This window comes from Falco cherrug, chromosome 15 (assembly GCF_023634085.1).
Source record: "Falco cherrug isolate bFalChe1 chromosome 15, bFalChe1.pri, whole genome shotgun sequence".
Lineage (NCBI taxonomy): Eukaryota > Metazoa > Chordata > Aves > Falconiformes > Falconidae > Falco > Falco cherrug.
This window is the reverse complement of record NC_073711.1, coordinates 12,635,248-12,659,230: the sequence shown is the minus strand read 5'-3', so window position 1 is coordinate 12,659,230 and position 23,983 is coordinate 12,635,248. Positions and strand designations below refer to the sequence as shown.

The 23,983-nt window shown below is 53.3% G+C and overlaps 2 protein-coding genes across 6 annotated transcripts; both read left to right on the top strand.

The window, feature by feature from the left end:
• Positions 1-255: 255 nt before the first annotated feature.
• On the top strand, positions 256-12,206 carry FATE1 (fetal and adult testis expressed 1). Of its 5 annotated transcripts, none has more exons than XM_027806491.2 (7): positions 256-423; positions 4,036-4,266; positions 4,833-4,987; positions 5,779-5,867; positions 6,667-6,828; positions 9,470-9,548; positions 9,996-12,206. In XM_027806491.2, exons 1-7 carry the CDS (start codon positions 348-350, stop codon positions 10,125-10,127), a joined length of 924 nt encoding a protein of 307 aa, XP_027662292.1. In that variant the 5' UTR covers positions 256-347; the 3' UTR covers positions 10,128-12,206. The 5 variants fall into 5 exon arrangements, 4 of the variants coding, with proteins under 4 accessions (XP_027662292.1, XP_027662294.1, XP_005440040.1 ...); XM_005439983.3 differs by lacking the exon at positions 256-423 and adding an exon at positions 450-542; XM_055727772.1 differs by lacking the exon at positions 256-423 and adding an exon at positions 708-794.
• Positions 12,207-14,509: 2,303 nt separating this feature from the next.
• Positions 14,510-22,812, top strand: CNGA2 (cyclic nucleotide gated channel subunit alpha 2). Its single transcript, XM_027806507.2, has 6 exons — positions 14,510-15,495; positions 15,698-15,808; positions 16,331-16,501; positions 18,844-18,951; positions 19,375-19,481; positions 20,173-22,812. The coding sequence occupies exons 1-6, from the start codon at positions 15,383-15,385 to the stop codon at positions 21,594-21,596; spliced, it is 2,034 nt and encodes a 677-aa protein (XP_027662308.1). The 5' UTR covers positions 14,510-15,382; the 3' UTR covers positions 21,597-22,812.
• Positions 22,813-23,983: the final 1,171 nt, after the last annotated feature.

Here is a 23,983-nt window from a genome sequence, read left to right as displayed (position 1 = left end):
CTGACCAGCTGGTAGGTGACGCAGAGGGATTTCCTAAGGTCTTTGAGGGGATTTAGGTGCACAAGTTGTCTTGCTGTTCCTCTGTATGCTCCTAAACCTCTTAGATAATCCCCTTTAAATAGCAAGACCAGGGCAGCGCGGGATTTATTTTAAGCCCTTTCAAAACCAGATTTTACGGTCAGGTCTTGGACTCTGTCCCCATTCAGAAGTGTTTAAAACTGTCGTTCATCCCAAATGGATCACTTTATCGCCGCGGCCTCCATTCTCCACTGAGCAGAGATTTGCTCTGGCACAGCTTGGCACTTGGATGGCTGCCGTCCCGCTGCCAGCCGGGCTCGGGCGGTGGCATGGGGACACATGAGCCATGGGCAGCAGCGCTGGGGTGCCGAAGGAGCTGGGCTGAGCCCCCACCTTGCAGCCTGGGTTGGTTTTGCCTTGCAGATACCCGTGGGCATAGGGACACCCCCCCCCCGGGTGAAGCCCCTGGGTTTGCATCCCCCCTCCCCAGTTTTGCCCCTGGCAAGAGCAATCCTTTCGCTCCGGTAAACTATTTGCGCGATGACCTGCGGAGGGGGGGCCGGCTGCTCCCGCGCAGGCGCCGCGCTGATGAGCGGCGGCTCGTTAATTACCTCGGCTGCGGCTTTAAGAGCGGCGGACGGGCTGCCGGGGGGCGGGGCGGGCATCCGGGGGGCGGGGCGGGCTGTCCTCCCACCCCCCCGGACACAGCCCCCGCCCGGCTGGCAGCGGGCGCGGCTGTTGACAGGTCCGGCAGTTGCCTCGGACTGCAAAGAACAGTAAGTGGTTCCCTGCTCCCCCCTTTGCGAGCCGCAAAGCTGGTGGGTGCCGGGGACGGGACGGGGCTCTGCGGGCAGCCCCGGTGGGGGAGCGGCCCTGGGGGGCAAGGGGCGGGCAGCCGCCCCTGGGAGGGCACGGGAGCCCCCCCCCTCCCCGCCCCGCTGCCGTCCGTGGCCGCCTCCTCTCACCCACGGCCCGAGTTTCTCGGCCCTCCGCGGTGCTCGGAGCTGGAGCCGTGTCCGGGACCCCCGGAGCCCTTCGTCCCTCGGCGCATCCCTGAGCCGAGGCTCGGGGGGCGCAGCGGGGTCACCCCGGCTCTGCGGGGCCGCCTGCGCTCCGCGGCTTGGCCGTGGCGGGCTGCCGCACCCGAGCCGGGGACAAACCCCATTCCCCGCCTTGTTTGGGCCCCCCTCTGCTGTGACAAGGGACAGCCCCAAGCCCGACCCCCAAAACTGTGAGCGAGGTCAGCTCCTCTAGCAGAAGGCTGCTCATGCCAGCACCCCATCCTGAGCGGTGAGGCGGGGGGGTGCTGGGTACCCCTGCCTGCCTTGTATGGAGCATCCCGGGCTGGGGAGGGATGCAGGGAGGGAGGCTGTGGGGTTTCCCTCCCCAGGGCAGGTCTTCCTCGCTGGCAGAGCTTAAACCTACTCACAGGCTTAGTGAGCTGGAAATTCCCTGTCACTGCAAACGCAAGGAGAAGTGCCAAAGCAGAGGCTCAGAAGCAGTCTTCTTCCACTGGCAAGGGGGGGGTTGCTTGGCAATAGCTGGAAAAAGCCCTGGAGAAAGTTAAAGGAGGAAATCCAGCCACTTAAGCATTTTGTTCTTATGGGTTTTGACAGCCAATTTTTTCCCCCTTTAGTTAATAGCTCTCGGAGCCTGCCTCTCACTCCCATCCCATCCCTCTGCTCTTTGGGAGCTGCAGCAGCTTCGCAGGTGATCAGAAAATGAACCCGTCTGCCCTCTCCAGATTTATTGTTATTAATATATGCTGCTTTCCCAGAGAGCAGGCTGAGAAAGCAACACAGGGTGTTTGCTCCTCTAAGGCACCAAAAAGGTGAAGGAGAAACCCAGTGGTCTCCATGGTTGTGGTCTGTGAGGCTGGGTCTCTGATGCAGGTTTCTCTTGTGGGACTGAAGCCACTTTGTGACTTTCCCAGGACTTATTGCCCCACTCCTGAGTGGAAGGTTCCTGCAAAAATCCACTTTCTTCAAGATTTGGGGGAGAAGCAGGAGGGGGGTGTGTGTGTGTTGTGACACCCATGGGTTGGTGTCACCTGTGCCAGTGTTGGGTCTGGGCAAGCTGGTGGAGAAGGTGTGGGGCAGCCGGGGGCTGCTGCGCCCCTGCACTCCACATCTGCAGCAGCACTGCTGGGGCAGACCCAGCTGCAGAGATGGGGATCTCCTCTCTGCACAGCCGGAACCAGGAAACTGCTGCAGCTGATGCTGGGCACATTTCTGTCTCTTCAATTAAAAGGGTTTAAATGATAGAGGAGGAGGGAGCAGCGTGAGGTAGGTGATCACTGGAAGTGCTGGTTATTGCCACATGAACCTGTTTGGCTGCCCTGGTGTACCTGGAGTTACAGGGCCTGGCTGGGGGATCCATGGCTTGGGGGCTGCGTCTCCCATGGCCCTTTGGGCTTCAGGAGTGGCGCTGCTCCCCAGGGATTTCCCTCTGCTCCTCTCCCCTGGGTGATATCCCAGGGGGTGGCAGGGGGCTGGGGCAGGCGAGAGGCTCCAAGCACCCTGAGAAGCTGCAGCAGCGAGGGTGGTGGTGGGCAGCCATGGCTGCAGCCAGTTGGGAGCAGCCTGGTGGGCTGGAAACGCAGCGTCAGAGACCTGGCTGCTAAATATAGTTCCTGGACATGATCAAAGAAGGCAGGGCCCCTGCACGCTGCCGCTCCCTTGCCTCCTCTCATTTCCCCTGCCTTGAGCTCTGAAGAGGAAGATCTCTCCTTTCTCCAGCTGTTTGGGCTGTGCTGGAGCAGGTGGCTGCTCTTATGGTGGAGATTTTCACCTGAAGCAAAGGGGGAACCTTTTGGGGCATGACGAGCTCACAGGGTGACAGCAAGGAGGGTGCAGGGGGTTCATGCATGTGGCATTTCTGGGATGTTGGGTCAGGCTGGGATCTGCCAGCCTTGGTAGCCCTTGCTTGTTGGGTTTTTCTCTTCTGCTGCAGCTTTTTGAGAAAGAATAAAGAGTGCATATGCTGGGAGCCAGGAGGGTGTTTTCTGGGGCTTCTCTCCCAAAAATCTGTTTATTACCCTCTGCTTGCATCACTCAGTGAAAGTGTTGGGACCTTGTGGCCCCAGAGCACTTCTCAAAGCCCTGGGATGTGGCAAAGGGGAAGCTGAGGCACAGGGCAATTGTGCGCCCTGAGCAGCTGCAAAGCCCCAGATAGTGTCAGTGTCCCATGTCCTGCTCCTGCTGTCAGATGCCCCCAGGAGCAGCGAGAGCTGGGGACTGGGACCGTCCTCAGTGCCAGTCTCCTTGTGGAGGAGAGCCAAGCTGGCACTGACCTGGAGGAGCTGACGTGTGCTTTACCTTCCCCTCTGGGACGATGGTTCAGCATTTGGCAGCTCTGCTCAGGGCAAAGTCCGTCATGTTCAGCTTGATGTGGATGATGGATGGAGGACATGAGTGCCGGATTGGGTGGGGAATGGGGTATGGCCCTGGGGAATACCGTGGTGGATGTGTCTGCAGAAAGAGTTTAGTGCTTAGCTTTTCCTGTGTAACCTGGAATATTATCACAAAAAAGTGTGTTTTGTTTTTAGAAAACCCCATTTTTCCGTGAAGGTTTATGAACACAAAAATGTGCTCCCAGCCCTCAAAAAAACCTTTACTTCTGGATGGAAAATATTTTTTTTTCCAGTAGGTTTTGGGGTATACTGAACAACTTTTCTCCCGCAAGTGTGCTGAACTATTGTCCTGTCCTTGCTGTCAGTTGAGACAACAGGGGCTAAGCTCATGCTTTGCTCCCAGGACACACAGGAATTTTCTCTTTTCTCACCCTACTGGGCAGGAGTTCCCACCTGCAGTGGCCCCACACCCTTGCCCTTACCAGCTGGGCTTAGTGGGACACCCCATTCTCTGGGACAACCCCGACAGTGTCTGTCTTTTGGGTTGTTTCTGCCTGTATTGTAGCTGTTTTACAGCACATGGTGTCCCTGTGCGGGTGCCAGTTTGCAAGAGATGCTTGCTACCACTTTCACTCAGCTTTCTTTTCCTCTGTGTGAAACCCCAGGGTGTGCAAGCAATCTGAGCAAGTCAACTGAAAAGATGTGGCCATTTTGGGGACTGGATCTGAACCGAGCCCGCTGTGACCTGCTCTTCACAGAAGCCATCAATCAAAGGATGCAGGTTCCCAACAGGCTGAAGGTAGCAGACAGCCTCAGCCCTGTGGACGAGGAGCCAGTGACAGAGGATGGCTCCCCTTCCTTTCAGATGCACATCCCTGATAGGATTTCTCTTGCAGGTAATGTCCTGGGTTGTCTTTTGGGGTGGCTGAAGCTTAGTGGGGTGCTACAACATCCTAGGGAGTACAATCCCTTTATGAAGCCCCCAGTGTTCTGCTTTGCAAGAGAAGAGGATAGGGGCAGATATTGTAGTCACCTTTCTTCTAGAAGGTAGCCCAGGATGGTGGAGAGATGCCTGGGGAGAGGTGGGCAAAGGTGGCCAACAGAAGGCAGGAGGGTTTTTAGTTCCAAAAGGTGAGGAGAAAATATAGAGGCATCTCCTTCCACATCTCTTACAGTTCCCTTTTGGCCTTTGGTAGGCTCCCTGCTTTGGGATGCAGAGACATATGGCCCTGCCTCTTTGAAAAACAGCTCCGAAGCTTCACTTTCCTGGAGCAGTGTGTCTGGTTGCTTTCCAGTCCATGTCTCTCTGGGCTGTCCCGCTGCTCACACCTGCAGGACATGGCTTTTGATGTACATCTAGTGCTAGACATAGGATTGGCTCTCCTACATGGGTGGTTCTCTCTTCTCTCCTGTCCTGAGGGCATTCAGGTCGGCTTAATTCTTCCCTGTCTTCTCTCTGTAGAAACAGATGCTGGTTTGAGGCCCAACCTGCAGAAGAAGGTCCCCTCTGTTGTGGTGCACATGTCCCCGGATGCCTCTGGGCAGCCCACCCACCTCGAGGAGCTCCCTTTTCTGCATGTAGCCAACAGATCAAGCTCCCAGAAACGCAAACGATTGGTACTGTATTGAGAGTGGACAGGGTTGCCTGTGGTGGGAAAGGGGAGCAACCCCAGCATTGGGTTTCTCCAGAGGTCTGTTACCATGCCAGGCCAGAATTCACCTTCCAGAGTGCTGCCTTCCCTAGGAGGTTCTAGGAGCAAGGGGGTAGGGGTGGTGGGATCTCTTTCGGTCCCATAACCAAGATACACCTGCATGCTGGGGCATCGATTCAGCCAGATCTCCTACTGCATTTTGCAAGCAGGAGTTAGACTGGGGTAGGTGCAGTCCCCCTATAACCTCTTTCTGCTGCTTTTGAAGTCCCCTTTCATCCACTTTTTCTCATGGATGAAGTACGAGGTGGAGCTGTTTCATCATTGCAGCATAAAGGGTGCTGGTGTTAGAGTTGAAAGCAGATTTTTAACTTTGTGTGAAACTAATTTTAAGAGAGGCCCCTGACATGGGCAGCAAAGGCTGGTTTTGGGTGCTGGAGCTGCCAGTCTGCCTTCTCAAGTGCTTTCACCTTGCTCGGATTCAGGAGCTGTTCCCGGATGCGTTAGGTTCAGGATTTCTGATCTGAATAGAGATCATATCAGCAGGCTCCTTGCTGGTGACCCTCGCCCTGCTCCAAGCACGTCTCCTCACCCGCTCCAGCATCAGGTCACCAGCTTCGGGGCTCATGTAATGCTCCCACCACTGACTGCTTTCCCCATGCTGATGGGCTCCTGACACTGCAGATCACACAGGGCACCGAGCTGGTCTCACCCTGTGCCAGGTCTCTGAGCTAATGGGGTTATGTTTGGTGCCAACAGGGCCACCACAGCAGCAGGTCACGGCGGGAGAGGACTCCAAATGACTGTGCCCAGCTGGCCTTGCACAGCCCAGGCCAGCACCACGAGCGGTGAGCACAAACCCAGAACTGTCTGGGGCGGGTGGGGATCAGCATCTCCTGTCATCTGTGCTGCTTTGATGCTCTCTGGTGTTGATGCCCCGAGGTGGGGTGTATCCAGATTGGGGCAAGACAATGCCTGGCAAGTCCTACTCTTGCAGAAGAGGAACGTGATTTCCAGTGTCAGAGGGGTTTGTGTGAGGCAGCATTAAAGGCGCTGCGTTGGCTCCCAGGGTGATATGGCAGAGTGCTGCAGGCTACGGGCAGGTGACCACTGGCAAAGGAGGCACCAGGGCTTAAGTGGGTTTCTGCAAGCGTTGTTGAAACCTGTGGTACCTTGTGGACAGGGTGGGCTAAGGGCATACACTTGCTTTTCAGCTGTTTGAGTGTAGCTTGTGAGCAGTAGCGTGGTGATAGTGATCCTCTGCTCATGGCCTTGGTCTCCAGAGTCTTCCCAGTGGATAAATTGTCTCTAAAGTAATCCCACAGCAGAGCCACCGTTCTCCCTAGAAGTCTACAGTTGTCCTGGGTGGCAGGAAAGCTGCCACCTTCAACCCCTGTGAGAGCAGCTGGTAAAGCTCTGGTTATCACAGAGCCACGGTTGGCTTTGGAGGAGTCAGGCAACTGCCTCTGAGCCTGGGGGCCACTGGAGGGGTTCTCCCACCTGGTAACACAGTGGTCTGGGTGCTGATGGCATTGTCCAAAGGTGCTTGGAGCTGCTGAAGGGATAAAGGGCACTGCCAAATGCCAGGCTATGCCTGTGTTGTACGAGGCTAGGAAATAACAGGCATGATTCTGTTGTGCACCCCAGGCTGGATGCGTGCCCCCTGCCTGTGCGCAGTGCCCCTCTCCCTGTCCTTACGGAGATGGGCAGGATCTACTCCATGCAGAACATCTTCAGGACCATGTACCTCCTGGGCCAGGTGCTCTTCCACCGTGTCTGGGACTCTCTGCAAGGCTCAGTGCCATCCAGGTGACTTCGGCTTCTGTTGAGCCACCTCCCTGTCATTCTGCAGGGACTTGCCTTTGCCTCGCTAAGGCGTGAGCCAGGCATGAGCTCCGTGAACCGCAGGCTGCGCAGTGCAGGAGCAGGCTGCACGCCTGTCCCAGGCTCTCGCTCTTGCCTGTCCTGTCCAGCAGCTCTGGGTGCCTGGCCCAGGAGTGCTTGGTGCAGCCAGCCTGGGTGCATCCTGCTAACCCAGCCCAGCTGGTTTCTCCTGCTTAGCTTAACACCGGTCCCCTGGGCACCCTGAGGGATCTAACACCGTCTGTGATGTTGCTGGGATTTCAGCTGCTCTTCACTGCTAAGCAAGTGCTAATTTTTATGCATGCCTTGGTAGCTCGATGGAGAGAAATGTGTGAAGGGAATCAAAATCTAGAAAAGACAGCCTGACCCAGGTCCTGTCCCTGAGACACCTTCTCCTTCAGGCTCCCAGTACCCTTGGCTGTGTCTTGGTTGATCTTAATTAACATTTTCCACGAACTGGCTCCACCAAGACACTCATCTTGTAGCTGATGCCGCTGGCCAGGGGCCAGTATGGCCACGTGCGCACTGGAGCAGGTATGCAACAAACTCGAGTCTCTCCAGATGTGCTGGAGCAACTATCTCCACCGTGCTCTTATGTGTGCAAGTGCAGTAAATTTAACACATTCAAAGACAACTTATAGCCTTAAGGTGTCCCCACTGCTCAAAGGCTGCTGAGTACCTGGAGGAACATCCACATACTTCTAATTCTCCTTGAGCAAAGCCTCCAGGCAGAAAGGGAGGAGAGTGAGCATCCATCTTCGGTTCCCTCGGTGGCACATCCTACCTTCCCTCCCCAGCTGGCAGCAGAGCTGGCTTCTGCCTGTGGTGTCCCTGCTTTTAACCATAGTAGGCTGACTGTCTTCAGATAGCGCTTTTTTTTTTTTTAAAAAATAATTATTTTCTTGTAATGAAGCCTGGACATACTAGCAGGTCTGGTTAGTGGCTATGTAAGACCTTCTCCCATCAGCAGCAGAGGACGTTTAGGCCACGGTACCACGAGAGGTGGTAGCTTGTGGAGCTGCTGTAATGCGGTGGGGTGAGTCCTGGGCCTCTCCCCAGGTCTCCATCTCCCTTTGAAGCCAGCCACCTTGCAGTGCCTCTTCTTGGTACTTCAGATGCATATAGTATCTCTTCAATAGGGCAACTTTGTACCCCTATGCAACAATAAAAATAAAAAAAAAATCACTGAGCTGACTTTTTTTTGTCCTGAAATTTTAGTAAAGAAAGTATGATCTAGGACAGAGACTGGAATATTTGCCTGACCGTGACCTCTTGAAGGGTATGAATCATTGGAAGGTAATTTCTAGCCTGTACTCTAAGGGGTGTTCACCTGCATCAACAGATTTTTCAGTCAAAAGCTGCAGGATATGTCCTTTTTTAATGGCTCTGTGCTGGGGGAAATTGGATTTTCTTTCTGTTGTTACTTTCATTTTACACTGCAGCTGCTCTACGTGGAGGTATTATCTCGCAAATGTATTTTCAGTGAGAGATTCACTGAATCTCCCCATGCTGTTCTGGCTTGTCTTCAGCGAGATCAACATCATGTTGCAAACAGGAATAAATACCCTCTCCTTCCCCAAGGTCTCCGAAGGAGCAGTGTCAGACACTGATTAACCCATACGGTGTCAGCGAGTGCCCATGTGAGTTGTCGGTGTGCATAGGGGAGTTTTGGTTATAGAAGAACCGATGTAGGGCTGGGCTATGATGATAGGAACAACAGACCGAATGTGGCAATTTTTGTTTTTCTCACTGTAGCTCAGCGCTGCGGGCCCTGCAGCAAGGCTGCGTCTCTAGGGGATGCCCTGGAGATCCGTGGTCTGTGTTGCCTCTGCCAGTGCAGCAGCTAATCCCGATGGTGGCCTCTTTGTTTCCAGGGATCGAAGAAAGTGGTGCATGCTTGGGTTGCTTGTTTACATTTCAAGTTGTGGGTAAAATCTGCTATAAGAGCAAGAAGTGATACCTTTTTTGTTGGTGGGTGGGGAAAGTGAGTTTGTGGTATCTGGAAAATACTGGAGAGGAACAAATCCTTGTCTCGGCAAACACAGGACCCTTTTCTGCTGGCTGATGCACTTGCTCAGATAGTTCCCCCCAGCTGATGGCCGCTTCCCAGCAGCGGGATGCTCACCTGCTGGTGTAAATGAGATCATCCCTCCATTTCGGCATTGGCCCTGTGATACGTATTTACCTGACTGGCTCTAAAGGTGATTTATCCAACCCTCAAAGAATTCCTCTGACTATAGAGAATGGATACTTGGTAAATATGTTTTCTCTCTGTTGGACCTCTAAAGAAATACAAGCATGTGTTTTCCCTGTTTTCTGTCATGGCATGTGCTGTATGTTTTGTTGTCATCACTGTGTGATGCATGGTGGAGGGGTGTAATTATGCATGATGGGGGGTTAAGAAGAGATGAGTAGGTGCTGTGCAGGTGCTTTTTCCTCTCTCCTGACGCTGCATCCAGGCAGCACATCCTGGGCACACACGCGCTGCCTGCATGGCTCAGCTCCCCGTGGCAGTGCCGCGGGTGCGGGAAGGCAGCTGCACCTCTCGAGCAGTATTTGTCAGTCTGCATCTGTTTTTCTTCCCCAGCTCCCAGGAGGCTGGCCCAGCTCCAGAGAGTGCCTTGGAGGAGGTCGGGGTGGCTGAGATGGCAGCAATGAGGAAGCAGGTGAGATGGGGGTGAAGGGCTGGAAATGTTTCCTGGGAAAGCCACAGGAGGGTGGGTGAGTAGGCTCCAGGGGTCTGTTGCTCAGGCTGGTGTTGCCAAGCCTAGTCCTGGCTGATGTTGCAGGTGGAGAAGCAGGGGAGAACTTATATGTGTGTTGACCCATCAAGCCCCTACCCTGCGGGGCTGTAGGGCTTCACCTGCTGGCAATAAAGGGCTCACATGCTCTTCTAATGGGAAGGACCTTTTCCTGAAGCATCTTCTCAGGACCTGAGGTAGTGCTTCTAGTTCTCCTACGCAAGATAGCTGCTGCTCTAGAAAAGGAGGACCTGAAGGAGATGGCAGCTCCCATCCCTCCATCCCTTGCTGTCCCATGTCTCTAGGATGCAGCCAGTGTCCTTCCTGCACTTTGCTGCAGGGCTGACAGCAGTCCTGCTGTTTCTCTTGCAGTTGATGAAGATCTCAGGGAGGCTCCGTGTGTTGGAGGAGCAGTGCAATGCCTGGCGGCAGAAGGAGGCCCTGGTCTACTCTGTGATGATCTCCGCCTGCCTCATCAACACGTGGCTCTGGCTGAGGAGATGACTTTCCATGCCCTGACCACCCCTGCCCAACCCTGGCAGGGTGGGTGAGGGCAGGGAGAGGATCCTTGCTCATGTACTTGCAAACAGTAAAACTATGTTTCTTAGTAACTTGACCTGCTTTTTGCACTGTAGGCCCTTGAGGATCTGTGTCCTTTAGGCCCCGCTTACAGTGAAGGTGCCATCTGTCCCCATGCTCTAGCACTGGAGGCGGGTGAGGGAAATGACGGAGCTGGACCTTGTGCCACAGCAGCTAGAGACGTGTATCAGGGAGAGGTGGTGTACAAGGAGTATGTCCCAACAATCAGAGTCCCAGGGCTGGGCTGTGGCTGGAAATGCTGTGTGTACTCCAGCAACCACCTTATATGTTTGATGGGGTGAGTGCTTGCGTGGGAAGCTGCTGTGAAGAGCCTGGGTCTCACAAGAAACTGGTGGCTGCTACGGAGGTGTTCCAGATGAGATGAAAACCCAAGGTGTTGGGTGTTTGCAGACATGGGGTCCTGTTAAGAGTCCTAGACTGTGGTGGGCCCAGTTCCCTGACCACATCCTGACTTGGACAACTCAATTCTGACCCCATAAAAATCCTCAGCCAACTGGTGTGGTCTGTTCCACATCTTCCACCCCAAAAGCTTCTGCAGAGTAGTTGAGTGTTTTTAAACTGCTGGTGGGTTCTTTCTTCCTTGCACAACTGCTCTTAGGTGGAGGTGGTACTGCCAGTTCTCCCATGCCTTAGCCCCTGCTATGGAGGTATGGAGCTGGAAGAGCCAGGAGCCCCCAGCCCCAGCTGCTGCTGTGCCACTGTCTCCTCGGCTCCCATCCTGCTCGAGGCTGTTCAGCAGCAGATTTGCAAATGTTCAGATCCAAAGTGACTGTAAGAGCATTGCTGAGGTCTGGTCTTATCCGAGAGCTTGGCTCTTTCCCAGAGAGATTTAAATAGGAAACCTCCCCACAGTGACTCTCCAGATTATAAGACCTTGTACCAACAGTGATAGCACCAGACAGGCCATGGAAAATTGCCCACTTGGGCAGCAGTAGATATTTGTTACGTTGCCAGTGCCAGAGGGCAGGATTGCTCCCAGGTCTGCTGCCAAGCTGTAACTTCAGTGATGGTGCAAGAACTCAGGTGAGGGGAATTCTTGGCCCAGATGCTCTTTAGCTAAAAACAAGCCCAATTCAACAGCTTTGCCATTTCTTTCGTTCTGTGGAGTTTAGGTAATTCTTGGATCCGAGGTGCCTTTGAGATGCTTTTGGTAGTTCACCCAGAACCTCTGCTGGAGTTGTGCCTGCAGGCTCAGGGGCAGGTTTTGGCATGGCTTAACAGGACCTCTCTGTTCCACCTATAAATAATTGTAGCTGGATCTATAGGTCACCCAGATATCCCAAGAGCTTATTTATAGACATGGATGCTTGGGTGTTTTCTGCCTGCAACCGCATCAAGCATCAGTGACTGTAAATCTGGCAGCTGGACATTGACTAATAAGTAACTGTCCCACAAGTAATTGCAGGTCTGAACCTGTGGCTGATAGCTTTGCTGAGGAGAGCACTGACATTTATTGTAGACCAGGATGGTGTGGTGGACTTGGTGTGCTGTGGCAGGGTGTGTGTAAGGGGTGGGAGCACTGGTGCAAGGGGGGTTCCTGTGGCTTGTGGCTCAGGGATGTGGTCAGGGTTACCAGCGGTCCTTACACAACAGGTCTGTATAAGGGGGCTGCTGCTGTGTGACTCATGCCAGGAAAGCAGGTAAATCATTTGGCTGTTTTTTCTTGTCTGAGAGCTGCAAACATGTTTTGGAGGAAGCTTGTGGTGTTTTGTTGTTGGGTTTATTATTATTATTATTATTATTATTATTTTGAGCTGTATTTTAGGGTAAAAAGGGCTGACCCATTGGGGGTCACACCACCTTCAAGTGTGGATTGAAGATGTTTGGAGGGGGGGTGATCAAACTGTATGTATTCTCACAGCTTAATTATTGGCAGGTTGAAGAGGATACAATATGATTTTTATGTAAAGCATAAATCCTGGTATAAATCTGGACACACTGACCTATAAAATGCATATTTTAATAAACTCCGTGTGTTCTGGATGTGTTTCTTCTATGAATTGTGGAGTCTTATCCTGGTATCCCAATGGAAGAGGACAGGTAAGGTTTATTCCCTTGGCAGCGGGACTCTGACCTGGTGCTGTATATCTCAGCCACGCATGCTTATTTAATCAGCTACTGGATTTCTGACATCTCTAGAGCTACAGGCTGTTTGGCCCACTGGTGTAAAACATGCATGCTAGCTGCTCTGGCTGGGGGGATCTGGAGGAGAGTTTCTGGTTAATGCTGTCCCTGTTGCGGTTCTATGCTTTTATTTATTTTCTTTCTCTCTTCCCTGCCTCCTCCTCCTCCTGGCTCTTCTTTGTCCCAGGGCATCATGTGTGGCAGGGCTGGGTGTCTCCTAGGGTCACTGCCACAACGACGTGGAAAACGAAGTGTCTTGGTGCACTACGGTGGTTGAGGGAGCAGCTCCTGGAGTTCCCGTGTCGCTTTTGAAGGCAGCTGCAGGCAGGGAGCAAAAGGAGAGCTGGCAGGGAGACACGTGCTGCTGCTGGTCCTGGTCTGTGAGCTGTCCCCAGTGCTGCGGTGTGTGGTGTGGGGACAAGAGCAGCGTGATGCGTCCCTTGCTGATGGGTGCTCACTGGGGAAGCACCCACTGGCGCTGCCAGCAGCCCTGGCCAAGGCTGCAAAAATTCTATTTCTTCCTGCAGGCTCCCTGCTGTCCAGGTTTTCAGTGAGATCAGAACAGGTGGGATTTAAGGCTTTGAGAGAAGGAAAGGTGAACCTTTGATAGCGAAGGGACTCCTGGTGCTGGTGCTTTCAGATCAGCCCTGTACATGGTACAGAACTCCATGTGCACATTAGGGACTGATCCAGCCTCAGCCACTGCTGGAGGAAGGGGGTAAAAATTAACCTCTTCCTTATTGCCTTGAGGATGCAAAACTTTTTGCTAACTCATTATTAGAATGGTTTTGTGAACAAAACACAAGCACAGAAACTGGTGAAAGATGCATTTCATGATCATCTTCAAACTCTGCAGCTCTCTTCACCGGCACTCCAGAGTGGCAGCCCACTGGGCCTCCTCCCTGAACATGAGAAGAGGTAACTGGATGGGAGGGTGTTAAAATGTGGCTACTTCTGCAAATTTTCCATCGTAGCAGTAGCTGTGGTGCAGCCTGTGAAGCAGGGAAATAGTCTCCAGCTTTGTTTTCCCTGGGGCAGAGGGCTGGGAGGGGAGCAGAAGCAGATGGCCCTGGAGGCAATCCCAGCGCATACCCTTGTGTTCGGGGACCTGAACCTGGCTGTACCTGTCCCTGGGTGGGCAGTGACTCTTCCCAACGTGTGCTGGGGACTCAAGAGCCACTGGACCTAGAGCTGCTCAGGATGGCTGAGATCTCCAGCCATGGTCTGCCTTGAGAGATGTCTAGGGTCCCTCTGGTCACCCAGGAGGTGGCAGGTGGAGAAGGGGATTCATGGGTAGGGAAATGGAGCATCCCTGAGCAGCACATTTTCCTCCTCCTCTTTCATCCCCCAGACACAAAGCTGGCTGCTATTAACTCCTCTGAAGTGCGCCTTGCTGCTCAGGGCATCGAGGATGCTCAGGGGATGGGCGTGCTGTAGTGACGAGATGCACACGCGTGTGTGCATCCTCCCTGTGTGCTGCGGAGGCCCCTCTGCCACTGCCAGCGTGCTGCCTGGCCACCTGCCTGCTTCTCTGCTTGGGCAGGGACGAAGGGCAGGAGGGCAGGCCGGTCCACTTGTGCTAGCTTTGCTTTGCAGCTCAACACACCTTGTGAAAGCCTGACTGCTCTGGAGACAGCCCAGGAGGCTCCTGGGGAGGGACGCTCCCCAGCCACCCCTCTAGCCTGCGCTAGGCAGCAGTCAAGTGTTGAAGGCTTCGGGGGACGCCAGGCTCGTAAGTGGACAGTGGTGGCTTCTTGGCAGCAGCTCCGCTGCCCCAGGGAGGTGGCTCTCCCGCGTGTGTGTGGCTGTCCCTGTGCATGCAGCGTGGATGTAGTCTTTGTGCGTGTTGGTAGAGGTGTACAAGGCATTGCCTTCCCCCAAGCAGAGCCCTGGCCGTGGGCTGCACCATGGGAGAGCACAAGCGTGCTTTTGCTTATCCATGCATTGTGGGTATAGAGAGCGTCCTGTGCCCTGGGGGCAGCAGGCAGGGTGGCCAGGGTGGGAATACGCGGTCTAGGGAGGGCTGAGCAATGCCTGTGTGCCTTTGTGTCTGTGCATGTCAAGTCTGTGTGTCTGTCTCTAGGGAGGGCTGAGCAATGCCTGTGTGCCTTTGTGTCTGTGCATGTCAAGTCTGTGTGTCTGTCTCTAGGGAGGGCTGAGCAATGCCTGTGTGCCTTTGTGTCTGTGCATGTCAAGTCTGTGTGTCTGTCAGGTGCTTTTGCACGGCGTGGTCTGTACTAGGGTGCAGCAGAAGTGAGGGCTGCATGTGGTGCTGGGGCTGGGCAATCCCCATGGGCACCTCTGGCTTTTTAGATAAACAAACCCCAGTTAAATCCCACACTTAACAGCTTCACAGCAAGCACCACGTATTAATGCTGGGTCTTGTCTGCTGCTTTTTGAAGCCAGTTAGTAGCTCCTGCCAGCAGGAAGCTCAGCAAGGCTCTTTTTAAATAGCAAACCTTTATTTCCAGAGCAGAAATTTCTGCAGTGATGAGAGGTGGAGCTTGCTGGGCAGACCACCAGCAGGTTGCAGTGCCCTGGAGAAGGAGGGTGGTTGCTTGGGTGCAAATGCCCTCGTACATGCGAAGTCTACCCTGTGCTGCTGCATGACAGCTTCTCCCTGCCCGGGCTGGCCTTGCATTTGCATTCCTTATGAGACTATTTTCTTGTCCTTGGGCAGGCAGTGGTGCTGAGAGCTTGTTATGGCACAGCTGGCTGGGGATGCTGTTGTCCCAGCAATGGCCGAGGAGCCTGAATGATGAGGAGAGCATCTTTCATGAGCCATGGGCAGATGTGGGATCTATTGGGGAGGGTGAAATGCTCTGCAAGACTCTTAATGCAGCATCAGTGACGGCCGGTGGTGGAAAACATGGGGTGGGCGCATCCCATAGAGTTTGAACCTCTCTTCCCATGCTGTGCTGTATCTCTCAGTTCAGACCACATAATGTGTCCTGCACGGCTCTTCCTGTGGCTGTCTTCTGCTCTTTGCAGGTCTCTGGGGCAGGGTGTGTGCCTGTGGTCTCCACACATGGAGGATGATGGCCAAGAGTAATGCTCTGCACAGCTCACCAGCCAGCTGCCACCCCTGCCCATCCACCCAAGCCCAAGTGGAGGGTGACACAGAGAGGATGCAGCTCAGCACCAGGAGGTCAGGCTGGTTCCTGGTTGGGGTGAGGGAGGCAGTAGTGGGGGAGGGGAGGGGAGGGTCATCTCTGTGTGTCTGCCGAGACCTGGTGTGGGCAGGGCTGCGATGCCAAACCTCAGCTGCCTGCTTCCTCCAGTTTGTCTGGCTGTGGGCAAGTGCCTCGATGGCACGGTATGGCTGTGACCCCCTCTTTTCCTCGCTGCAGAACCTGCTTGACTCAGGATGACACCTCCTCAGAGCTGTGGAGAGAAGCTTCCCTGGATGGCAGGGAGCAGCCGGCTGCCTCTGCTTTCCAAGGCAGGGGAGCTTTGGCCAGGTACCTGCACATGCTGCTGGCCCAGGGTGAGCCTGAGCCCTTTGTGCCTGGCTTTGACACTGGGGACTTGTGTGGGGTCAGGATCCCCTCCTGCTGCATGGCATACAGGGGTTGCAGGGACCGGCATCTGTGAATGCTGCTCTGCTTGCCTCAGTGCCCATGAAGAGGGCTGTGGGAGGGGGCAGCTTCATCACCTCTGGGGCCCTGGGATGGCTCACTCCTTTCCCTCACAGGCAGTTTCACCCTGCCCCAGTCACCCACACATTCCTCATGTCCCTGCAGGCACGGCCGCAGGATTGGGGAAGAAGCTGTGAGACTCTGCCAGGGTGGGCTCTTTTGCTTGTATATTCTTGGTCCCACACCACCACTACAAGGGGGGGGGGATGGGGAAGGAAATGTTTGGGCTTGAAAGGGAGTTGTGAGAGTTGTCTTCTCATCTGTAGCCCCTCTGCCTGCTCTCAAGCTTTTGCTTTCTCTTTGCTCTGCAGACACCTCCTGATTCTGCCTCTCTTCCCAATCCAGGATAGTCCGGCTGGTGCTGGTGCTGAGGAACTGGGCCAGCAAGAGCTTGCAGGAGGAGCAGCAAAGGCCAGACCCCTTCCTTGAGCGCTTCCAGGGTCCTGAGCTCCAGACAGTGGCTGCAGGTGCTGGTAATGGTCTAGAGGACGAGGAGACCGAAGAGGAAAACAAAAAGTAGGGTCCCTTTCCTGTGCCCCCAGCTGTCCTTGGCTGGAGATCAGCTGTGCGTGGTGCTAGGGGGGCTCCTGGCAGTGATGGCTAATGGAGGTAGATGGGGATGGAAAAGAGGGAGGTAGGATGCAGTGGTGGGAAGAGTCCTCCCTGGCCTCTCCAGCCCTTGTCCTGGCAGCCAGCCTGGCTTTGCCGGGTGTTGTGCAGGCACATAGGATCTGGTAGTCTGTCCTTATGGAAAAGACCTGGCCTGTGCCTCACCAGTGCGGTTTTCTCTCCCCTGGTAGGTAACACACATTGTGTGGCTTGTGGCAGCTAGCAGACCTCCCCATTTTCACAGCAGTTCAGCACTAGGGCTGGTGTTTGGAGGCAGCCCTGGGTCTGTGGAGAGATGTACCTTCAGCCTGTGCATACGAGGAGCTGGGGTCAAGCCAAGGGGTGTGGAGTTGCCACCCAGGAGACCACAGCAAGCACAAACACTTGGGATTTGCCAGTCTCATTCGTAATCTGCAGGATGAAGGGAGATGCAGGAGTGTGTTTGCTGCCCATGCCCCCCCCCCCAGTTGCAGACGCTGTGACAGCAGCATTCTGGAAAGGCTCTTTCAAATCCAGCCCTTTCATCTCCTCAGCTCACACTCTGGGTGAAAAGCAATAACCTGGCTTTTTTTCTGCTGGCTAATGAAAGGGCAAAGCTCACAGACTACTCTGGACCCTACCATTATACCTGGTAATTAAAACACTAAGGAAATAATTGTTTTCTGTAGAGAAAAAATATCTGAGCCTTGTATCTGGGTCTTTACTAGTCATAGAAAAAAGCATTCTGCCCTGTGAGGTTAAGGGGAGCTTGTTAATTACCAGGGGCGGCTGAGGTGTGCTGTGAAAGGGCTGCTCGGTGCCACCGGGTTCCTGGGGAGATGGTAGTAACTTCTGCTGTTTTCTAGGTCCTCACCTCCACAGGTAAGAAAGGACCCAGGTCTGGTAATTGCAAACGTGAGCTGCTGTTAACAGCCCTGGGAGACTCCATGGTTGCAGGCTTGGATGCAAAGCCTTTGGGAAGAGATAATTATTCCCTCTTCCTGGGTTAACCCAGAGCCCTGGTTTTCCAACCCTGACCCTGCTGTCAGTGTGATGTCAGTAAATCTGGCCACCTGCCATGGGCAGCACTGGTGTTTTAAAGCTAAAATTACCAATGTGATTAACATTGTTATTAAGGTTATTAGTGCTTGCAGATGTTACAAGGGTACTGGCTAGCCGCAGGTGGGTCGGTGCTGTATGTGCCAGGGAGCAAAGAGTCCCTTTCTCAAAAAAACATTGAAATCCCACTTTCTGAGCAAAAGATAAACGCTTCTAGTGGGAAGGTTGGACCATCTCTTTGTCTATGGCTGTGATCAGAGTGAGTGCGAAGGACCACTGCTGGCTTTGCGCCTCATGCAAGTCCCCACGTTCTGGGCACCATGGGTGCTGCTGCCTGTGCTGCTGGGGAAGGAGACTTCAAGGCAGAGGTTTTGCTTTAGAAGCTGTCAGAAGCAGTGGGGGTCGGCATGGGGAATCTGTTGGCAAGTGGGTTGTTTTTCTCCTGTCACTGGAGAGAGTTTTCCATGTTCAAAATCTGGAAGTGGGAGAGGGAGTTTTGCCCCACCAGGCTGCAGCAGCTCAGTCTATCAGCCCTGCTACACAGTTTCTCTTCCCTGGCTTCTCCAGTGAGATCTGGGGACTGGAACACGCACATCTTATCTCGGAGTCCCAAGACGAGCAGGATCAAACACTTGGGAGCAGTTCAAAGGCTGGACCCAGCACTGAGCAGGCAGCTGTGAGCAGCATGGTGACTGCAGCCATGCAATGCCAGCTGCCCCCTGGGTCTCTGTGCTGGGGCCTGGGCATCCCCTCCTGGTGTTCCTGCTGATCTGCAGCACGCTTTCCTTCCTGCTCTAATTAATCTCTTAAGATCTGTCTGGCACCAATCCATACCTCATCTGCAAGAGGCAATGTCATGTAACAAGAAGTTTTCTGATCGCCCTCTTGCATACATCTGTTTCTGGCTCTGCCACTGGGGTGCTGTGTGCATGTAGGCCACCTGCTTTGCCTTACCATCCTACAGTTTCCTCTTCTGGTACGTTACTGAGCTCAGTTTAAGGGATAAAGGAGCTTAGATGGCGATGGGTATTTTTGCTCAGTGCTGCTGGGTTTGGTTTTAGCTTCCAGACTGACACTCAAGCTGCAGCTATGTTTGAGCCAGTTTAGTGCAAGGGATGAAGGATATGGCTGGGATGGTTCCTTTCAACCCTATTTTCTATGTTTAGCCCTTTTTTCATACATTGCTAGCTCTGGCTTCTCTCTGTTTCCAGGAAGAAATGGCAGATCTTTGTGGTGGACCCTGCAGGGGACTGGTACTACCGTTGGCTGGTTGTCATTGCAGTTCCTGTCCTCTATAACTGGTGCTTGCTCATAGCCAGGTGAGCTGGGAGGTTGTAGGGTCCCTGTCTCCTCTAATCCTCCTATTCACCTGGTTGTCGTGGCTCTGCCAGGATCAGACAACTGACAACTGGTGGTGTTGGGGCTGGTGGGAACCTAAAGGAAAGGAACCCTCCTATCATTGTGACTTCTGCGGTGCAAAGGCAGAGCATCCATCTGGAAAGGACCATGATTTCAGGGTCAAGCTGCAAGGTGCATTTGGGAGGTCATTTCAGGATGTTGCTTTACCTAGGTCCAGGGAGGGCAGACTTTTCAGAGAAGGGAGTTTTAATTTCTAGGAGAAAAGGGGCAAGTGGCTAAGCTCTGTTGCGAAGTTAGGAGCCTCAGAATCAGCTAGCTGTAACAGCTGGAGATGATATGGAGATTTGTTGGTTTCACCACCCTGTTTTATGACCTTCCACCAGGGCTTGCTTCAGTGACCTGCAAAAAACCTATGTTGTCCTCTGGCTGGTGCTAGACTACATCTCAGACTGTATCTACGTTGGGGACATAGTGATACACCTGCATACGGGTAAGCAGAGGGAGCATGCTGGCTTGTGAGTTGCTTTGCTTTAATCCCTAAAAGTGGAGATGAGCTGCAAGGGAGAGACTTAATCTGCACCTCCAGTAGAAGGGGGGTTTTGTCTACCTTGGCACTCACTACTACGAAGCGGTCTGCAGAGAAGGAATCTAATTAAAAGATCTGAGAAATGGAGTAAGTTTCAGATTGAAAGATTAATCATCCCAGCTTTCAACTTCAGCTTTGAATAATTGTACAAAATGACTTGTGTTACTATTAGTATTCGGGTGTAGTTGAAGGTCTGTGTGTCTGATTTTGCATCAGTTCAGCTACTGAATTATCTACATGGAAAAAGGCAGAATTTAAAGTTCTAGGAATGCAGCATGTGGCTGTATGTTTTCTGTCAGAACTGCAATAATTCATGATCTGGAGGATGAAAACCTTTGTGTCCCCCTTTCTTTGTGCAACAGACTAAATCCCTAAGTGGTATCTTTCGGTGGCTTTTGCCAGATGAAGAGCTTGAGTAGGGGCAAAAGCTTGTAAACTGAGTAGATCAGGTAGAACTGGTAATATTTGGATGACCCTGTGTATATATGCACACATGTGCATGGCGTGCCATAAAACGTTTCTCAGAAGTGCTTACAAAGCCTGCAGAAGAGCTGAACATAAGCCAAGCTAATTTTGTCATTTGCTTCCCTGTTAGGTTTCTTGGAGCAGGGCCTCCTGGTTAAGGACCTGAAGAAGTTACGGGATAACTACATCTACACCTTACAATTCAAGCTGGATGTTCTCTCCATCTTGCCCACAGACCTGGCATACTTTGCTGTGGGATTGCACTGCCCTGAATTGCGTTTCAACAGACTGCTGCACTTCTCCCGCATGTTTGAGTTCTTTGATAGGACTGAGACCAGAACCAGCCACCCCAACGTCTTCCGCATTAGCAATTTGGTTCTTTACATCCTGGTCATCATCCACTGGAATGCCTGCATTTATTATGCCATTTCCAAGGCCATAGGCTTTGGAGAGGACACCTGGGTCTATCCCAACATCACAGACCCTGAATATGGGTATCTGACCCGGGAGTATGTCTACTGTCTCTACTGGTCTACGTTGACTTTGACTACCATCGGAGAGACCCCTCCCCCTGTGCGTGATGAAGAGTACCTCTTCGTGATCTTTGATTTTCTCATCGGTGTCCTCATCTTTGCCACCATTGTGGGGAATGTGGGATCCATGATATCCAACATGAATGCCACCAGGGCAGAATTCCAGGCAAAAATTGACGCCATCAAACACTACATGCAGTTTCGCAAGGTGAGCAAAGACATGGAAACCAAAGTCATCAAGTGGTTTGACTACCTGTGGACCAACAAGAAAGCAGTGGATGAACGGGAAGTCCTCAAGAATCTCCCTGATAAATTAAGGGCAGAGATTGCCATCAACGTTCACCTGGAGACACTGAAGAAGGTGAGGATTTTCCAGGACTGTGAGGCAGGTCTACTGGTGGAGCTGGTGCTGAAGCTTCGCCCTCAGGTGTTCAGCCCAGGGGATTACGTTTGCCGGAAAGGAGACATTGGGAAAGAGATGTACATTATCAAGGAGGGGAAGCTGGCTGTAGTGGCAGATGATGGAATAACACAGTATGCTTTGCTCACTGCAGGAGGCTGCTTTGGTGAGATCAGCATCATCAACATTAAAGGGAGCAAAATGGGCAACAGGCGTACAGCCAACATCCGTAGCCTGGGCTACTCTGATCTCTTCTGCCTGTCAAAGGAAGATCTTATGGAAGCTGTCACAGAGTATCCTGATGCCAAAAAGGTCTTGGAGGAGCGTGGCCGGGAGATCCTGATCAAGGAAGGTCTGCTGGATGAGTCAGCTGCAGAGGCAAGTGCAGAAGGGAAGAGCATGGAGGAGAAGCTGGACAGGCTGGCCTTGAACCTGGACACACTGCACGCCCGCTTTGGCCGGCTTCTGACAGAGTACAACAATGCCCAGATGAAGCTCAAGCAGCGCATCACTCTTCTAGAGTCCAAGATGAGGCAGCAGGATTTGGAGGACTTCTTCTCTGATAGCTCAGACAGTTCGCTTGAGGATAAGGAGAAAGCTTTACCTGGTGGGATGAAATGAGAGGGTGCAGAGGCCAGCTAGGTGATGTCTGGTCTTGTGCTGAGACAGTGTTTGCTATTTCACAAGGCAGATCCTGTGGCTGCCTTGACAGGGACTTCTCTCAGGTCCTTAGCATTGCTGCTGCCACTGCTTTGATGGCAGCTTCTGAAATGGCTCCAAATCAGGTGATTGTCCCAGCTCTTCTTCTGGCCTGTCCCTGTTCTCATTGCCTTGGTCTGAGATCTTGGACTTGGATCACTAAAAAGAGGACAATGGCTAATGCCACTGCTAACATTTCCTTCCAGCTTCTGCAAAAGTTCTGTGCCCATCACGCCTCTTTCCTCCTGGTTGCCTTAATAGAAGGTGGGACGTGAACCTTACGGGGAGGGATACCTGGACATGCTGGCCTCCCATCTATGTTGAAGAGACGCAGAGTCATGGTGGACAGAGCCTGCCATGTGCCACCTACCCATCCGTACAGGGACCAAGGAGGAGACAGGCTTTGGAAGATGCCGGATCCCTTGCAGATAACAAAACCACCCCAGTGAGAGGCACCAAAACTCAAGCCACATATTTAACAAATGTATTTTGGGTTCAGCCTTTATAACTCATTTTAAGTAAACAGTCTCCACTGACTGTCTGCAGACACCCAGCCTGCACCAAGACACTCCTTACTTGCAAGATACCAACACTCAACTAAGACAGCCCAGTCTTTGCCTCTTATGTCTGCAGATGGAGAGGCTTGTCTGGGTCATTGTCACTACCTAGGTCACCTCTACTGTCCACACTGAGGCTGGAAATCTAGCTGCAAGGGCAGGCAGCTGCTGTCCTCCTGCCTGCCTCTCTTCTCCCTTCTGCTCTGTTTGATGTTGTCAGATGGCACCTGGCGTGGGTGGCTCAGTACGCTGAGCACTGCACCTTCCTGGGGGATGGTCCCCAAGCCCTCCCACTGCAGAGGCAGCATGATTTCTATTTGGGCTACTGTATTTGTCATCTGAGACATCCATACAGAGGTAAAGACCATGGCTTACTGGCCCGACAGCACCTGTTGTGCTACGTGCAGAAGAAAGACAGTAGCTGTCCCTCTCCTCTACCTAATGACAGCCAGATGTGCCAGGAAGGGTTTGACTGAAATGACACATTTTTAAGGAACAGAGCAGTGGTGGGACCCAACTGTGCCTGTATTTGCTTTGCTGTGGGTAGCTCGGAGAGAATACAGAACACATTTATTTTCTTAGGCAGGAGGTTTTCTTGTACTCAGTAGGAGTTTTGGGGCTTTGCCGGCCAGTTGCCTTCTGAAGGAGAAATGAATGGCAGAGCCACGGGGACACATGTGCAAGGGTGAAACTGTGGCACCATCACATGCGCCACAAAGCTCTGTGGGCTCCACAGTGCCAGCAGCTGCTTGGTGAGGGGTGCGGTGCAGGGAAGGCACCAATACCCTGCAAGCAACGGCAGCCTCAGCACAAGCAATAATCCCACCCACGCCTAATGGTGCTGTGCAGGTGCTGGCACTGGGGGATGCAACCTTATTTCTTGCTTCTGTTGCATAGCTTGCTCTGATCCATGGGTAGGTATCTGCGACCTCCTGCTCCCAGCCACGGGGTCTGTGGGGTGGGCTGGGGCTGGTTTACAAGGAGAATATTTGTTGGAGAAAGGAATTTTAGAGAAACTTCATGTTCTGGGTCAAATTCAGCCAATAGTGTGGCTAAAATAATGGGATGACGCATAGACAGGTATCAACTGAAGAAGGTTCGTGGTGGAAAACTGAAGGGATTCGGTTTTTCCTTTCTTCTCCCTCCAAAGTAAGACTGCCTCTCTTCATTTTGTATGGGAATTTTCCATTTAAAAATAATGGCCTTGCTTTTTGGGATTGGTGGGAGAGGGAAGGTTAAATTACCAAATTTAGAATCTAGGGTAAGATAAGTTTTTTGTCGCCTCTAAATTTAGGATTTTCGTTCGTTCGTTTGTTTGTAGGGCTAGGACGATTTTGGCTGAGTGTGAGGTGGTTTCTGTTTTTTCCTGTGACACCCGGAGCCCCGGCCCCCCGCTTTCCCCGTTCCCGTGGTTTGTGGCTCCGGAAGGTGCCGCTCGCCCCGCCCGCACAGGGCACGGCCCGGGCCCCAGCCCCGCTCCGCCGGGCGGGCACGGGCGGCCGCGCTGCGGGGAGGGGGCCGCGAGGGGGCGCTGTGAGCCGCGGAACGGCCGCGCACCCCCGGGCCGCGGCGCTGCAGCGGGCTGGATGCGGCCCCCGCGGGGCTGTGGGCTCGCAGCCGCTCGCCGTGCGGCACGCGTGGGGAGCCGAGCGCTTGACAGCGTACCCCGGAGTGTTTCCCGGCGGAGCTGTAGGTCCCTGGAGGGCGAGTTGGAACCTCTTCCATCGCTCCGGCGCTTCCCGGTTCCCTTTC

Excerpts from the sequence above, each read along its gene's own strand:
- FATE1 (XM_027806491.2), top strand. The coding sequence starts at position 348 with ATGGGGACACATGAGCCATGGGCAGCAGCGCTGGGGTGCCGAAGGAGC. Across the intron at positions 4,988-5,778 it reads CCCAGAAACGCAAACGATTG|GGCCACCACAGCAGCAGGTC; the intron begins GTACTGTATTGA and ends TGGTGCCAACAG. Across the intron at positions 6,829-9,469 it reads CAAGGCTCAGTGCCATCCAG|CTCCCAGGAGGCTGGCCCAG; the intron begins GTGACTTCGGCT and ends TTTCTTCCCCAG.
- CNGA2 (XM_027806507.2), top strand. The coding sequence starts at position 15,383 with ATGATGGCCAAGAGTAATGCTCTGCACAGCTCACCAGCCAGCTGCCAC. Across the intron at positions 15,809-16,330 it reads GGCAGGGGAGCTTTGGCCAG|GATAGTCCGGCTGGTGCTGG; the intron begins GTACCTGCACAT and ends TTCCCAATCCAG. Across the intron at positions 16,502-18,843 it reads ACCGAAGAGGAAAACAAAAA|GAAGAAATGGCAGATCTTTG; the intron begins GTAGGGTCCCTT and ends CTCTGTTTCCAG.